Source organism: Tachysurus fulvidraco, chromosome 13 (assembly GCF_022655615.1).
Source record: "Tachysurus fulvidraco isolate hzauxx_2018 chromosome 13, HZAU_PFXX_2.0, whole genome shotgun sequence".
Lineage (NCBI taxonomy): Eukaryota > Metazoa > Chordata > Actinopteri > Siluriformes > Bagridae > Tachysurus > Tachysurus fulvidraco.
In genome coordinates, this window is record NC_062530.1 from 23,101,891 (window position 1) to 23,119,771 (window position 17,881).

General features: G+C 39.3%; 1 protein-coding gene across 8 annotated transcripts in view; it reads left to right on the forward strand.

Annotated features, from left to right (window-relative positions):
* Positions 1–17,881, forward strand: part of kirrel3b (kirre like nephrin family adhesion molecule 3b) — a 215,831-nt gene that overhangs the window by 169,127 nt on the left and 28,823 nt on the right. For all 8 annotated transcript variants that reach the window (XM_027161716.2, XM_027161718.2, XM_027161717.2 and 5 more), the window contains exons 5-6: positions 3,270–3,420; positions 12,087–12,192. In XM_027161716.2, the coding sequence (XP_027017517.2) occupies positions 3,270–3,420; positions 12,087–12,192 (257 nt within the window). The remainder of the gene's footprint in view (positions 1–3,269; positions 3,421–12,086; positions 12,193–17,881) is intronic.

A 17,881-nucleotide genomic window follows, 5' to 3' on the forward strand; every position in this document is an offset into this window, starting at 1 on the left:
AAAGAATAAAGAAAACAACGTAATTACAACTTAGTGCTTTAATAGTTAATATTCTGCAGAACCTCAAATCTTCAAGTTCGTGGTTTTTTTTTGTGTGTTTTTTGTATCAAAGAATTGTTAGATTGACAGCAGAATGTAAACAAAAGAAAAATCATTAACTCTACAGGCAGCCCTTTGACATCTAATCACCATTCCATTTTTTCCATCTTTTAGATACCAGTTTTAATTTTAGCCACGTTTCAATATGGTAAGTCTGACTCATTCAGTCTGTTAATTAACTTCAGAAAGGAAAGCAAAAGAAATGTGTATGCTCACAAATCTGGAATACGGCACTAAAAGAAGATAAAATGTCAGCTGAGTCTTGACCTTTATCGTTTTGAGAATAAGCATAGAATAAAACTGGAAGTCAATGCGCTTTACGTTCTTAATTATATTGTAACAAACCAGCTTCTCTTGACAGGTGTAAAGTGGATTAGGATTTCTCCTTTTTCTTGCTCATCATTCCACTTTACCCCCTACTGCTTTCATTGAAAAAAAGTTATTCTCCTGACAAGCTTCTAGGCTGTTATATGAGAAATGATTAGTTTGTAATTGGGAGCTATTCTCGGCCAAGCAAAGGCTAAGCATTGAGACCCGTTCCATTTCTGTGTCCATGCGATGTTAATAGCTTCAGACAGGCCATGGGCCATGAGAGAAGCAGCACCAACTGTGTCATGAAGCATATTTTATCAGCACGTCTATTCACTGACAGCATGCAGCTCACTGCAGGGGCTCAGAGTGCCGTGAGGCTCAGCATCGGCTTTACTGTCTCCATCTGACTCACATCGCTCAGCTACTGGAAGTGGCAAACACGATTTAGGCTAAGCAGGAGCGGCTCTAGGCCTGACTAAGTATAGTCCAAGAATAAATTATGTAGTCAGTGGAGATTCTAGGTTCTTTCTTCTGCTTTAGTTCAGGATTAAATTTAATAGTTATGTTTGAGGTTTTAGATTCTGTTTATTTCTGAGATTTGGGTAAAATATGGAGACATTTGACCGTGCAGGTAATGTGATTGGATGGTATTGGAGATTTTTTTAAGAAAACATATGATAACACTAGGGGGGCACGGTGGCTTAGTGGTTAGCACGTTTGCCTCACACCTCCAGGGTTGGGGGTTCGATTCCCGCCTCTGCCTTGTGTGTGTGGAGTTTGCATGTTTTCCCCGTGCCTCGGGGGTTTCCTCCGGGTACTCCTGTTTCCTCTCCCGGTTCAGAGACATGCATGGTAGGTTGATTGGCATCTCTGGAAAATTGTTCGTAGTGTGTGAGTGAATGAGAGTGTGTGTGTGTGTGCCCTTAGATGGGTTGGCACTCCATCCAGGGTGTATCCTGCCTTGATGCCCGATGATGCCTGAGGTATCACAGGCTCCCTGTGACCTGAGGTAGTTCGGATAAGCGGTAGAAAATGAATGAATGAATGAATGAATGAAGGAATGATAAAACTAACCCCAAGTTTAACGCCAACCTTAGTAGCAGTATTATACCTGAACACAATTTCTATGCCAGGGTCACAATAGATCTGGAGTCTCGAAACATGGAACAAAGGTGTGGAAATACCAGTCACCACACTCGATCACACCTAGCAATTTGGAGTCATTAACAAATTCCATGTTTTTGGATGGTAGGAGGAAGCCAGAGACCCTGAAGATTACCAACTCAGACACCAGGAGAACATTTGAAACTCTCTACAGACAGTAACCCAAGCTTAGGTTTGAACTAAAGAACCAGGCACTGTGGAGCAGTCATGTTATCCACTGTGCCAAACCAACCAATTCCACTTTTGTAACTATTTAGAAATGAGTTGAGTGAATACCCCAAGCACAGTGGGTAAGAGTCACAGCTCCAGGGTGCCAGGGTCAATCCTTAGCTCAGGTTACTGTGTGGAGTTCTTATTATTTTTGTTTGGGTTTCCTCCCACCTTCAAAAAACATGCCAGTAGTTGTATTGGTAACTCTAAATAACACCGCTGGGTGTGTTGACCTTTATCCTGACTAGGACTAAGGTAAGTTCTTACTAAAGATGACTAAATCATTGGATTTGCCTTGAATGTGTGCAAGTGAGAACATGTTATATAATGCTGCACAATCTGAGAGAATGTTAGTTTTTTCTTTGCTGTACAATTTTTGGTTGAACTATTTCACACTTTGTTCAGAGAAGGGAGGCAAAAGTGCTTTATTTTATCCTTTGACACTTCCATCCACACCCCAGTTCCCTCTGAGTGGGCTGGCAAACACCAGCCTTCATTCTGATCTTTATTATTTCTTTCTTTTAATAAAAAAGCAGCTATGAAATAGCGAGGCAGTAATTGCTACTATTAGCAAGCTCACTGTCAATAGTCTGAACATGCTAATTATTAGCATGTAACTATTGCTCTGGTCCATTATTCCAGGACTTTTCTTCTACAGTGTGAGATGAGGGAGGAGGTTTCTCGCTTTTTAGAAAGTGTGAGCTACAGATTGGCTCTTAAAGCGACTCCCACACAAGTCGAGGCTTTTGGCAGGAATTGACGACAAGAGTTAAGATGTATAGCACAGGCCAGTGAGCTTTTAATAGGAAGAGTTTTTTTTTTAGGAATGTAAAAGTAAAGGGAATCTTTCCAGTGCAGTGGGTATTGCTGTGCATGCAGGGCTGTCTGGAAGATGTTGTCTTTCAGCAGGTTGCCCAGAGCTTTATGGCACTGCCAATTTGTTCCGCTAGGCGAATCTTTTTTGCCCATTCTGCACCCAGTGTCCTGTTCTTTCTGTTTATGTTGCTAACCTTCCTTTCTTTTGAAGCCACCTCTTTCCAGCAGAACAAGTAGATTCTGTAGAGTCCTTCCAGATGCTACTAAACAAAGCGGTGAGTGCGGCCGAAGTTGGTGTACCAGCAGAGTAAATCGAGATTGATTTCCTTTGTGGTGCATGACAAGCCATGCTCCGTGCAACAACTTCTCCGAAAAAAAATGGCCTCCAAACACACTGCCTTGTCTTATTTTTTTTTTTTACAAATCAATCTGCCCCTGTTATGGAGAGACCACAAACAGGGAGTGCAGTGGGGGTTTCTGTTGTTTGCAGAGCATCTAGTAGGTGAAATGTTCTGCTCCAAGCCCAGGAATCGAGACTGTCTTTGACTGATGGTGTTTGTGTGTTCTTTGACCCTTTGCATGCTCAGTTGACAGCCTAGCTTCGCTATGCCTTTTCTTTCATTTACCTTGGCCCACTGCTCATGTTTCTTTTGCTTTGTTCTTTGTAGACACTTCTTCGTGATGGCAGGAAGGAGAGTACAGTCAGCACTCTATACATTTTACCGTCCAACATCGAGTCAGGACAGACGATCATCTGCCGTGCGTCAAACAAAGCTGTCCCTAATGGAAAAGAGAGCAGTGTCACTATTGACATCCAGCGTGAGTACACGCTTTCATTCTCTCTCGTTCTTTCTCTTTCTTTCTTCAGATATCTGTCCCAGTTCTTTCTGCAGCGGCTTGAGAGCCCAGCCAATAGAGATTATGTTACTCTAATTGGACACATAGCACACAGAGGCAGGGTGCATCCATATACACAGGAGGCACCTGCTACAACCTGATACCAAAAACCTCTCCCTTTTTTCCCCCACTCTTCCTTTTTTCTGACTTTCTCTTCTCATCTATTTTTGTACCAAGAAATCTCACATTCTTCTAATTTATACCTCTTTCAATTCCTAACACACACACACACACAGGCAAGGTAACTCGAACAGGAACGTACTGTGTTTGCTGCAATGCTAATGAACTGCACATGGATTTAAACTGGTTGTCAGCATTCACATTGCATCCCTGGATCATTAAGATTTATTGTCTGTAGCTATCAGTCGATGACTTTCGCATCATCAGTAGGCAAACCTTGTTTTTTTGTTTTTTTCTTTTCAATATAATGAATGGAACATTGCCTCATTTTGACTTTGTTTAAATTTCACTACGATCTTTTATTCTCGTTTTATCTCTGTCAACCCCTCCTCCCTCCAGATTTCCACTTGTGCCAGGCAGAAGGCACCCAGCATGCACAAACCTAGTGCAATTGTCAGAGATTTTTTTTTTATTTTTATTTTTTATCAAGCACTATTTCTCAGAATTATCAGAGCATACAAAAGCATCACCATATTTCATCAATCCCACCCTTCTTCAGCACTATTAGCTATGACTAATAAAGCAGAAAATGCTATTTAGAGATCCATTACTGTTGACAGCTCCATTCTTTTTTTCTTTTTTGTTTTGTTTTTGTTTTTGCTCAATCCATAAGATGGACTCCAAGAGGACATGCGGCAGTCGTCGGTTTTTAGCAAAATTCTTTTGTTATGCGCTTTGATGAGCAGCATTTGAAGAACATGAATGATCATCTGTCAGGAAAACAAAAAAAATAGAATAGAGATTTTTTGTTTAAATTTCTTATAGAATCAGAGTAGATATTAATAATAGCCTCCTTGACATTCAAACAACAATCAATGACAGACAAATACACCAGCTACTGTACAATCTGTTCTAATCCCAGTTCTAAACAAATCATCTCCATTCATCATCATGCTTTATGGATATGTTGAGACACCACAGCACTTCACTGCTGTCCACCTCACACTCCCACTTCCCATCCTTCTTTTAATTAAGCCACGTGAGAAATCAAACTTAGTGTAATTGAACTTTGATTCATCCGCAGCGGGCCTTCGGTTTGCTAAGACTTGTCGCTTTCTAATTTCATTCGATTCCTGTCTGCTCTCAAAGCAGGAGAGGAGAATGAGAGCGAGAGAGACAGTGGAGGGATGAAGTGTATTCAGATATACAGCACAGCACAGACCGAAGCTTGTTGAAAGATTTTCAAAGCAGTTAAAACGAGTGTCCCTAGGTGAGAGGAAGGTGAGCGTGAAAGGGCACATATGCAAAGAGGATAATGAGGCTTTCAGCATTACATGCAGTCACTTACCCACTCAGATTTATACATGACCAAATAACCGGTGGTCTAAGTGGGCTTGCAATTCAAAGCAACAAGGAATGTGAATGAATGTGATAGGTTGCTGACTTTGATGCTATTATGCACAAACAGGTGTTTGCTGAATATGAATGGGGAATGGTTTGTAGGAAAGCAAGCACCACTAAAGAAACACCATTCAAGCCACAAGGGGGCGTTGGGAGTTTGGCCATTTGGTTCATATAACGAAGGGAATGCATTCTGAAAATAGATATGGAGAGAGAAATTTCCAGAGGGCAGGAAACGTGTTCATACCTATGTACACACAATGGCAGATTATTCCCAAGTAAAATAAAGCAAGCAAGAAATCGCATATGTAAGAAAAGGATACAGTATGAAAGCAAGATGAATTACATGATTTCTTCCACACTGTGGATTGATAAATTTCTACCCACTTCGTCTCTGATGTTCAGTCTACTGTGTTTGAAGTGGGAGCGCATTTACTATTCATTTATTATTTAAGACCTAAATAAGATGCTACTGAATCATCACAACAACTCAACTGGGAAATTCTAAAAGTTTATAACGTAGGCATGTTCTAGTGCTTGCTCAGTCTGTCATATTTCCTGTTAAGGTCAAGAAGCACATTTGTAATGATGTAGATCATTGGGCACAGCTGCTCTTTTAGCCCCTGAAATTACCTCAGATATTAGATATGGGCAAGATTGATGGATAATGCCAAGTAAATGTTGGTTATACTTTTCAGGAGAAAGAGCAAAGTTTAAGCAAGGCTTCACGAACGTAGACAGATAGAGAGCAGGAGACCGAATGTAGAGAAAGACCTTGTCCTAGTTTGCTAGTAATAATCAGGCATGTTGTAGGCATAAGCGAGGTGCATTATTTCAAAGGTGGTGATAATGATTTCCTGTCGCTAATTTACATTTAGTATTAAAAAACAGAAAAATCCTAACGGTTTATTTATGTAGAGAGAAACGACTAGAGAGGGTGACATTTGTTTGACCAAAAAAAAAAAAAAAAAAAAACATCTCACGTCCTTTCTAATGACCGGGTCTTGTTTTTCCTTAATTGAACTCTTTGGTCAGTATGAACTAATTGGCATCAAATGTAATTAAAAGCATTTTTGGATTTTACCCCGGCAGGCATAATTCACATTCAGTTCTCTCGGAGACGAATGTCTTCCCGTCTGATAGAGCACAGTACAAACATTACTCACCCACCGACTCGCTTTACAGCTTGGCTTGTCAAATCCAATGCATTTTATGGCCTTATTAACTCTCATTACTATTGAATCCTTGATAATTAGATGCATCCCTGCATGTCTACTTACCATAAGCCCTCATCACAAATTCTGACCCAGGGTTAATCAAATAAGCATCTAAATATGAAATTTACTATGGAGAGCAAATGATGCATTGGATTGTAAAAGGTTACATCCCTCCCTGCTTTAGAATTCTGGATTGAGTGTTTATTTTATGTATGAGTAAATAAGTAACTCCTAAGTAATTGCGTCGTTAATAATTGAAAATACAGATGCACTAGAAAAAAAGATGGTAACATGATGAAATTTAGCAATTATTTAGTGATGTGATCATGTTACAGCTCCCTATAGATGTCTATGTCATAGATTGAACATTGAGCACACCTTGTAACTAACTTTATAATTGTCCCTATGACTAAATAGGCTTCTCAAGATGTATCCATGCAGCATGTGATTGACTAGTGTCCCATCATGGGAGTATTACCACCAAGCACGCAAGGAATGGGCTCTGAATTCACCAAGACTGTCATCAGGATTAAGCAGTTGAAGATAAACGAATTGGGAAATTCTCAAGATCCTGAGTTGTATTGATATATCATAGTAATGGTCTTCTAGAATAAAGAAACTCCATACTGGAGCTCTTCTTGTATTTGTCAGAGATTTATATTTGGTCAAAGAAGGGTTTAGCTTCGTATTTTGCAGCCTGGATTAGCATGCTCCCTTCTTCAAAACCTTATTTTACCCCTGTGCAGCCCTCCTGGGGAACAGTTGGGCACTGTGACCCAGTATGAAGGAAGATTGAGCTTTAAGAGAAAGGATGAAGCCGTTCAAGCTGCCTCATCCTCCCTGCAAGAAGTTGGCCGATTGTTCCAATATGCCATCTGCTCTCTGCTTTGAACTTCCGATCAAAAAGCTGTCAGCGCACCACTGTCGTCATCTTCTCATTTTTAATTTATTTATTTTTTTCCCTCTCTTGCTGCTATTCTGCTCCCCTGTTGTTGTCGAATCTGTCATGATGGTGGCTGTGTTTCAGACCCCTCTGTGCACTTTCCAGATGAAGGCGAGAAATTAGCACCGCTGCATATTGATGGCCTGCCGCTCACATGAGGCTTAAACCAAAGAGCAATCTCATGCATTTATACATCAAAGTGACAAACCGATCTTATTAAGCCACTGTCCATCAACGGAGACTCAGTTGAAGGACCTCTATATACGACAAACAGCCTAAAGAGGCTCTCGCATGATGTCTACATGGACCTTGTATCCCTGTTACCCTTCTCTGGATCTCTCAGTTCCATATGTTTGAGGAGATCAAGAGGTCACTCGTCAAAGTGTTTAAGAGCACGAGCCAGCATTTTGTCAAAATAGATGTCTTCTAGAAAGCATTAAGATGTTCACCCTGTCTCATGAGAAGACAGTAACAAAGACAGACACTGATGAAGCTCTTTTTTGACCTGATCTCAGAGTTACAAAGTTGCAAATAAAATAGAAAAAGCTCTGTTCAGTGAATGATGGTTTGTCGGGAACTCCTATATTGCATTAGTGATAATTTCCTTTTTGACTTAGACATCAAAAGTTATTGAAGGTTAGACTGTCCTGGTGCAGGTGAAGCCTGAGCACAAATTTGGCTGCTTCTCTGGCTGACTTGCAGCTATATCTGCTTAATTTGGCCAATTAGGCAATACTAACGTTACACAGGTAGCCGTCTGGTGACCATGCGGCTCGCTGTGTGATCAGCTTGGCTGCCTGGTGGAGCAGGATGTCTCATGGGTTTAGAAATTTGCATTCCATCTTGCACTGGCAGGGAAGGACCTGGCACAGGTGTGTGTGTGTGTGTGTGTGTGTGTGTGTGTGTGTGTGTGTGTGTGTGTGTGTGTGTGTGTGTGTGTGTGTGTGTGTGTGTGTGTGTGTTGAGCCATAGTCCCTGCACAGACAGTGGCAGAAGAGGTTCAGGATGCCACCTGGAACACATTTCAACTGGGACTATAGCAGCTGAGCTCCCCCTGTCCAGCTGTGTACCTTCAGGGTACATAAACTACAAGAACACACACATACTGTACACAAAAATGCTCATCCGGGACTCAGCAGTTTGGTCCTAGTTTGATTCTATTTGTTATGCCAGTCTCTGTGCCTGTTCCTTCTCCACAACTGCTCGAGACCATGCCCAATAGAGATTATATTGTTGTAATTGGACTCAAAGCACATGGAGACAGGAACACATCCAAATACACACAATGCATTGGCATCCACCTGATCCAGGTCACTTTTTTTTCTTCTTTTTACTTCTTTGCCTTGGTTTTTTTTTTTTTTTTTTTTTTTTTTTGGTAACACTCCACACCTCATCACTCTTTTCCTTTTCCTCCAACATGTTCATGTGGCACTGAAATTTTGAAGTGATACCCCTTGACACATGCACTCTGTTCACAAGTGTCTATAACTGCATAACAATCCTTTCCTTATTTGGATTTGAATTCTTCTTTTTTTGGATTCTTTCTCTTTTCTGGTTCAGTGGTCTCTAAGAGACTCCCACTCACACAGAATGTTGCATTTTGGCGCTTGACTCTTGAACAGATATGAAGAACATGGGAAAAGAGATGAGGTGGAAATTGCTTTTTGAACTGGAAATCTCTTGGCTGAATACGAGTGAACTGCGCTTAGGCTCCGGTTCCAATTTCTTGGATATTTTTACCATTGGTAGTAAGGAACAAAACCATTAAAAGGATGTCATACATGGATACCAAGACTAGAGAAAACATAAACGAATAGCATATTTATGACTTTTTACACTCTAAGGAAAACAATTTCAAGTGTCATCTATTCATAAAGGTTTCATGTGTAATGACAAAGACTGTATTCATAATATCCCCATAGTTCGCATCCTTTTAACAAATGTAGTACTGTTTGTCTTTATATTATACATAAAAATGATGATTGATAACCCTACCATGCGGATTTACCTAGAAGACAATGGGTTCTCTTTTAATTTGTTTCTTTTTTTTTTTTTGTAAAGATGTATTATCTATAATGTTTATTATTATTATTATTATTATTATTATTATTATTATTATTATTATTATTATTATTATTAATTTCAAGGTTATTTATTTAAAGTTCTATAAAAAAATTCTACTTCTTCTTTTTCTTCTTTCAGCTTTTACCGTTAGGCGAATCATCTGTTTACACCTAACTCTATCCTCAGCATCCTTTACTCTCACACCAATTAAGTCCATGTTCTCATTTAACACATCCATATATCTCCTCTTTGTCCTTCCTCTTGACCTCTTACCTGGCAGCTCCATCTCCAACATCCTTCTACCAATATAACCATCTCCCTCCTCTGTACATGTCCAAACCATCTCAATCTAGCCTCTCTGACCTTGTCCCCAAAACAGCAGACCTGAGCCGTCCCTCCGATTTCCTCGTTCCTAACCCTGAATCCAGTTATTTGGATTGTCTCAATCGCGAAGGATTCGTATCGGATCAATACAGGTTTTCGAAATAAAAAGCTCTTCCAAGAATCTTTTTAAAACTTTATAAAATGTTTGTAATATCTAGAAGATAAATCAGACAATTTCCAAGTAAGTACCTACATAACAGTAACTTTAAGATGATATATGCAAATAATATACTTACGGTACTTATTGTGTATACTTATTATCTTTTAAGTGTTGTTTTTGCATTTGGTCTTTTTGGATCCATTTTAAACACCAGAATAGCTCAGTAGAGATTGTTTGAAGAAATGAAAGAAAATGAGAAACGGTGCAAGAGAACTAAAGTCAACATTTACTTAACGAGTGTAACCGATGAGCTTGTTATTTTTAAGCCTAGTTCTATATCAAAATGATTGTAGTCTTGCTTCTTCCTTTAATACTCGACACATAAGCAGGAAATCAGACTATAATTAATCCTAATATGTGTAGCTACACATTAAATATTCATTATGTGCTTACTGTCCTGTTAACATTTTTAAAGCCTGAATTTAATTTCACCAGCTAGTCTGGAGAATAAACAACTATATGAGATACATTTGTATTCCAGAATCATTTTAGTAATAGTCAAAGTGACGTTTCAAATAAACAACCAGCTGTACTAAGTGAGCGCCGTATTACAGCTTATGTAACCAGCTTTTATGCTATTGAGGGTGGCCAGAACAGTATAAACTCCCGTGCTGAGATGTGTTCAGGACAGCAGACGGACCCTTCATATTCTGCCATGGCATTTTAGCAATTTTTGTTTTGCGCAGCTTGATTGTTACAGAGGGGGGCACAGTGGCTTAGTGGTTAGCACGTCCGCCTCACACCTCCATGGTCGGGGGTTCGATTCACACCTCCGCCTTGTGTGTTTGCATGTTCTCCCCGTGCCTTGGGGGTTTCCTCTGGGTACCCCGGTTTCCTCCCCCGGTCCAAAGACATGCATGGTAGGTTGATTGGCATCTCTGGAAAATTGTCCGTAGTGTGTGAGTGTGTGAGTGAATGAGTGTGTGTGTGTGTCCTGTGATGGGTTGGCACTCCGTGCAGGGTGTATCCTGTCTTGATGCCCGATGACGCCCGAGATAGGCACAGGCTCCCAGTGACCCAGGGTAGTTCGGATAAGCGATAAAAAAATGAGTGAGTGAGTGATTGTTACGGACTATACATGCTTTTTGTTTGACTCATTGGATTGCCTGAGTTGCTGTTGTCTGTTGCCCCAAGTACATTTGGAAACAATGTGAGACAGAAAATTGCATGTTTATTCATTACAATTTCATTACATCCATCTCATTCATTTAGGAACTCTAAGTATTAAGGCTGATTGTCATGAACAGGATCCTAGTCATCATAATCATGTTAACAAGACTCTAGACAAGAATAGCAAATTTAACACTACGGGTTCCGCTCACGTTTAATAGCTGCTGGTGTATGAATTAGCACTTGATACAGCGGATCCTATTTTGGATAATGCACAATGAACTGAAGTATCGTAATATTTTATATTTTGAGTAGCAGAAAGTGATATGCTTTGTGACTAAACTTGTGACAAGAAGAAGGATTCTGTACTTTATTCATTTGTGTGTGCTAATGTAGGAAAATGAATGCACAAATAGATCTATCACTGAATAATTATGTTTTTAATGTTATAAAAGTTCTAAAAGTTGAAATGTTATTTTTTATTTCATGTGCACTAGTTTCTGTTTGTACTTAGTATGTTCACAGTAAAACGCAGATACTGCTCATGCTGTCATTTTTTATTTTATTGTGATAATCAAAGTAGCATTTAAAATTTAGTCCATGAGAATTTTATTTTTATTATTTTTCTGATTTTCTGATTTCTAAGTACTGCTTCCTACGATGTCCTTCATATGTTCAAAATGTCCAAATATGTGTTTCAGCCTGATTTATTGTAGTTATAAACAATCGGTCAGAAAGTGGAACTGAATTTAATACTTGTCCTCTAACAAAAACCTGCTTAAGGCCAAAATTCAGACGATTTCCTCAAAACGGGGGCATGAATAAATTAACACTTTATTTGCACATTTTTCACAGAAACTTCTGAATACTTTTACTTCTAAAGTCTTTTAAACTTCCGAAGTCTTCAGTTACATTGAAACTACTCACAAAGTCAGTCTGTACTATTAGTCTTTAGAAACAATAAATACGCAAGTAATTATAGTCATCATTACTATCTAATCCTTTGTATCCTTTGCCGTGTCATTATTAAAGGTGCTGAAGGTTTCCGCTTAATACCGTACATCATTTTAAGACTAAATTTTACAAAACTTAAATAAATATGCTGTAAATGGCTGTAAATGGTGTAGAATCTTAACAAAAGAAGATATCTGTTGCTTTGTGCCTGAATATGTTGATGTTTTCCTTGTAGACTTACCGCTGGTAAACCTCTCTGTTGAACCCCAGCCAGTGTTGGAAGGAAATCTGGTGAAGTTCCACTGCTCTGCTAAAGCAAATCCACCAGTCACTCAGTACAGGTAAAACACTTATACACACAAATATACTGTACATACACACAAACTACATTTAATCATAAACTTCTAACTGTAAATCTTACCACCGAATTGGAAATATTTCTTTGGATACGTCACAATACAGATATCAGTGAGGTACTTTTCTAGATTTACTGAAGCATATCTTGTACAAAAATGTGACTTGAAATTTGTCTTGGCAAGTTTTGGAGCAGATGGACATACTGACATTTCTCTCTAAACAGATGGAACTAAGGGCAAGCTATTTTTTTTTTATCTTTTTTATTTTTTTATACCCATTATACATGAGATGGTATTTCAGTATATGCTTTCAGGCAAAGGATTGAAAACTAACATAAGTAAAGTATGAATAGATGAAAAATCCCAAGTGCCAGGAACCACTTAGCATCAAATCTTTAGAACTGTTAGAAAATGGAAAGGATATTTCAAGTGCAAACAGGTGGCCAGACTGAGAAGCAAATGGAGTTTGACTCCATTTTTTTTTTTTTTAAATAAAACACCTCAAATCTCAGAGCTACTCAGTTGGCATATTGACTCAGACCAGAAAAAAAGATGTGCATCTGTAGATTTCAGAGGGCATTTTTCCTTCGGTCTCAACCTCAAATGTAGCCAGCGGGACCAATGAGGCCACGTCGGTGTCCTTATTCTGGGCGAAGAAAGAAAAAGAGGCAATTTAACAACTTAACGAAAGCACTTTTTATCACACGCTTCATTGATTCAATAAGAGGAGAATAAAAAAATCAATGACATGTAAAGTAGAAATATTCAAGCATTTAAAAAAGTAATACCATCATTCAGATTTTAATCTGTTTTTATTGCACTAATCCGTTACCGAGTGTCCCTCGACACCAGTTCAGTTAATAGTTTATTAACTCCAATTAATTACGAGTTTAAACAGTGAAGATTTCTAGTGTTCTTTAAAATGTCTGCAAACTTTGTCTAAAATAGATAAAGAAAGCATTGATTCAAAGTGAGAGAGAAAACGTGCTTGGGGATGTGGACACTGGGACACAGAGGACCCAAAAGGAGCACTATGACCATGATTACATGGACACTGTGAATCTCAAAGAGGTATGAACTACGTCAGCCAGAGCAAAAACAGACCAAGTGATGTTTTCTGCAAATTCAGCATTTCTTTAAGAAATGGCCTGTTTATAACCTTAAAAAATTCCCCGGACACTTTACTGATTCCTCCTCAGTCTCTATTTCTGTCGAGCTCTAAGCTATTCTGCTCTCAATTAAGGCAGTTTCATTGGCATGACTTTATAAACCATGCCATGGTACATTAGTTGCGATATTAATACTTGATTACTGAACATTTTCTGCAAGTCAAGAATATCCTCCCATTTTGAATTCTTAACACCCGCCCCGTGTCAAGTGTCGCCCTATATTTATCTAGCCTGGTTTCACTTTTGTAACTTTAACAACACTGTTGATTGTCACTTGCCTTGATGAATTCCAGAGTAGGAAAGCAGTGAGGTATGAAACCAGCACTTGAATTAATAATAGGTTCATTGGGGAACCAAGCACCAAGTTGTTTGAAACTCCATGGAGTTCTGTGTGTTTGAAGGGTTCTGGGATGCATTGTTATGTGCAAGATGGTAAACAGAGAAACTGTTGGCTTGGCGTAGGAGAAGTGAACATGTTCAAGCCTGAGGAAGACAGAAACGATATCTGTTGGATCTTATGAGAAGATCCGTCTTGCAAGAACCCGTGATGCCGTTCCGTATTTCCTCAAAATGAGGAAACAAAATTCCCTGAATCTCTTGTGCCTGCAATAATTATGCTGTGGTTGTTGTTTGTGTGTTTGCACTGCTTTGCCATGTTTTTTGTTCTGTTATGCATCCCCATACTGATGTCTCGGAGGTGCACGAGATGATACTTCCCTTCCAAGTTCAATATGCCTGCAGAGGGTTTTATGTGCACACACAGAAGATAGAAGATGCTGCTTGTTTTTTGGTGACCGCAGATCCCCCGTGACTCTATGCCTATGCTACTGGAATATGCATACACACTGAGCAAATTGCTTAGAACAGGATCTAAGTGCCAGGGGTGTGAGCGTTAAAGAATTCTGGCAATGTGTCTGTGCTCTGATGTTGTAATAAAATGACCCCCACCCCCCACCCCAACCCCCCTTCATTAACCGTGTGAGGCCATAAATGACACATCCTGAATATGTTGGTACAAGGACAGTGAGATTTTAAGACATGAAGAGAACAAGGTTAGAAGTAGGAGAGGAAAAGTTAGCACATCACCATCATGTGCGTGTTCCAATCAGCAGTATATTGAAATGTCAGTCACACAGCTGTAAAGATGGGAAAACATATCAACTCAATCAACAAACCTACCCTCGTTGTTATAGCACTCTGATGGATATTGTGTGCATGCCAATCAAAATGATGCCTCTCTATAGACAAATCTCTCATCTCCAGACTCAATGATATTGAAATGTCTCTGCACCTGAGCAAATCCCCGAGTGAAGCGAATAACATGTCAGGTGTGATCTCCAGCTGTAACTCAAACACACCCAAGTACCCCTTGTTTAAAATGCTTGATAATCAGGATGATTTGGGGTTGTTCTGGTTGAAGGCCAGAAGAATAGAATGGTTTTACATCACAGCACTGATACAAGGTGTTAAAAAATATCCTTCCTTTGTATTAGACTAAAAGTTACATGGAGCAGGGGATAGAATTCCTGGCTCATAGCTTCAGTATCGTTGATTCGATCCTGAGCTTGAAGAGTTTATGCAGGTTCTAGAGTTTCTTCCCAGCAAAGAAAAAACATCCAGCTATGTGAAATGATTATGGGAAATTTCCCATGGGTGGAGATTAAGACTAGTATCCACATCCGGGATGTTTTCCCACCTTGCTCCTGGTGTTTCCAGGAATCAGTGGAGAATCAGTGTAGTCTTGTCCATGATAAAGCAGAGAGTGAAAATGTCTCACAAAAATTTTGCTCCAGATTTTTCTCATCCAGAAATAATGGCTTAGTCAGAACCCATATCTCTTACCAATACCAGTTACTTGCCTAGCATTCATTCCTTCTCTACCCAAGGTCTATGCCTGGGATCTGTTATATCATTTATATCAGCACCCAGTCATTTAGACCAATCAGTGTCACGGCATAATCAGGAGGGGAACATTTTAAATAGCTAAAGGCTGAATAATCATTAACTAAGTAAAATAAAGGGCACAAATCCAATGATCACATATACTTTCTTAAAGGTTCTGTAAAAATTCTTATAATGCTTAATAGTTCTTGTCTACCTAAATGGATCGTATAAAAGAAAACGTCTCTTTTCTACAGCTGAACAATCTTCATTGGGACTCCCCAAAGGGAAAAACTGAACAAAATCAATGGCACTTAAGCTTCTTATTTCTTATACTTAGGCATGAAACTCTCACTGACTGGGAATGATTCAGATGAGTTTGGAGAAGTATAGCTTGGTATTTTAGGTGCTGTTCCAAAAAAAATAAATAAATAAAAAATAAAAAAGCCTTCAAATAATCCTTCTGTGGGGTTTCAGACCGAGCGTTCTATCAGTTTAAACAAGTCGCATACATGTGGTGCTCTGGTGCCTACTGGGATCATTCTGGATATATGGTAATGTTAATTTTTGATCGTGAATCTCCACAGGTTTCATTTACTGTTTTTTTCTTGTATGAGTTGAACTTCTGATACTTCTGTCATGGTCATAGTTCTCTCATGATCAGTCTAAAAAAAACGACGTGGTGTAGCTAATGAACATACAGTAGTCGATGTTCGCATCTAGAGTACAGAGTGGTGTAAAAATATAAAACAAATAATTATATAATTGTATAAATTTGGCAGAGTGGTGACTAGTTACTAGTTACATCTTTTCACATTGTATGAAAAACATTCTTCGGATACTGTTTGCCGTCATCATGTGCTCCTTTTGTGTCTTGTGTTCTTGTAGAAATAGGTCTTGGAGAATAAACAAAAGATTAAACGGGATGCCGTACGCAGCCATGGCAAACACTCGGCAAATCTGGCAGTGCAGGAGTTTTTCTGCGTTCTGAAAAGCATTCTGAACACTAGACATGGAAGCAACTTGAAAGATTTCTTCTCTGATGCTTAAAATCTAAATTTTATTTGTCATATACACAGTACAACGCTTTAAGTTTTCACATATCCCAGGGTATTATGAGCCCTGGTGTCAGAGCTCAGGGTCAGATATAATACGGCACCCCTGGAGCCGGTGAAGTTAAGGGCGTTGCTCAAGGACCCGACCCAAGGACTCAATGTCTCAGCAGCTTGTGGGCTTTGAACCCCCCACCTTCTGATCAGTAACCCCAAGCCTTAACCACTGAACCACCACATCCTCATAAGTATTTAAAGACCCCACTGGAAAACAAAGGCTACTTAGAAGCATGTGAACTTATAGTATGGTAAAGGGTATGGAGTGTTGTTTGGTGGGCGGCTGGGGGTAGAGCTTGTTGGTGTTCTCTCTGGTAGACAGATAGCAGGTTAGTGCTGGTCTAATTACTCATAAAGAGAAAGTTTCATGCTGCAGCTCAGCCTCTTTTCCAGGAGCAATTACGTCTGTAGCTGAGACGACGCAAGCTCCCATATGCCCTGGTTTGAATATTTTTGGAAACACAGGTGTTTCTAAGGCGGATTGAGCTGACAGAGTTCTCAGCCATCCTCAACACAAGCTATAGTGCTGGTCCAAGCAATTATATTTCAGCTCCATTGTGTTTTAAATTATTCTTATTAGGCTCAGAGTTGGGGAGTTAATGAATGCAGGAGATGCAAATTCGTGAAAAAAAAATAATTCTTCAGTTTGAGGAACTTATTTATTTATTTATTCATTTATTTACTTACTTACTTAACAATTCTGTTCCATCTATTCTGTGCTACAAGGTAACCAGGACAGAAAGTACATATTTAATTAACGTCCATACAGACATGCTCAATCTTTTCTACCTTTACGTTGTACAAATGAATCTCACCTCAGATGCCAACAGCCCTGTTGACATTCTCAGAATCGTTACAGAAGCAGGATGGGAGACGAGGCATGATGCCACAGGATGCTGCCTTCCAACACAAATGAAGCGCTTCTCATGTAGTGATGCATCGATTCATTAACGACTGCCTCCTTTGTGCTGAGGATGGTTGGTGCCATTTACTAACGTTAGGAGGGGTCTGTGAATTTGTCACTCTGAGATTTGTTTTCCCCTGCAGTGTAATGGGAGTGTGTGCTGTCAATGTTTTACCGAAGCACTGAAAAACATGCTGAGGCCAACAGGGATCAGTCACTTCAATGATTCCCGTATCACATATTGTCTCAGAGACTCTAACCACTGGCAAATAAAGGGGAAGAACTTGTCATTGTGTTTCAGCAGCCAGGGCCAGGATGTATTACACAGCCAGACATTCTGCTGTGTTTAGATATTTTCTGCACAATGGAGGTATTTGGATCTAGATGGTGCTTCTCTTGCCACTGCCTTAGTGACATTGGTGTTGTGATTTCCATGGCATGGTGTTTCGCTCACAATCAGTGCATATTCAAATTCTATTTTCTGAGAGGTTCAGTGATGAGTTTTTTTTTTTATATATATATTCCAGCTCAAAAGCTATGATTCACGTTAGTGCTACTTTCTGTTAATAATATAATATAATATAATATAATATAATATAAAGCTCAGATGA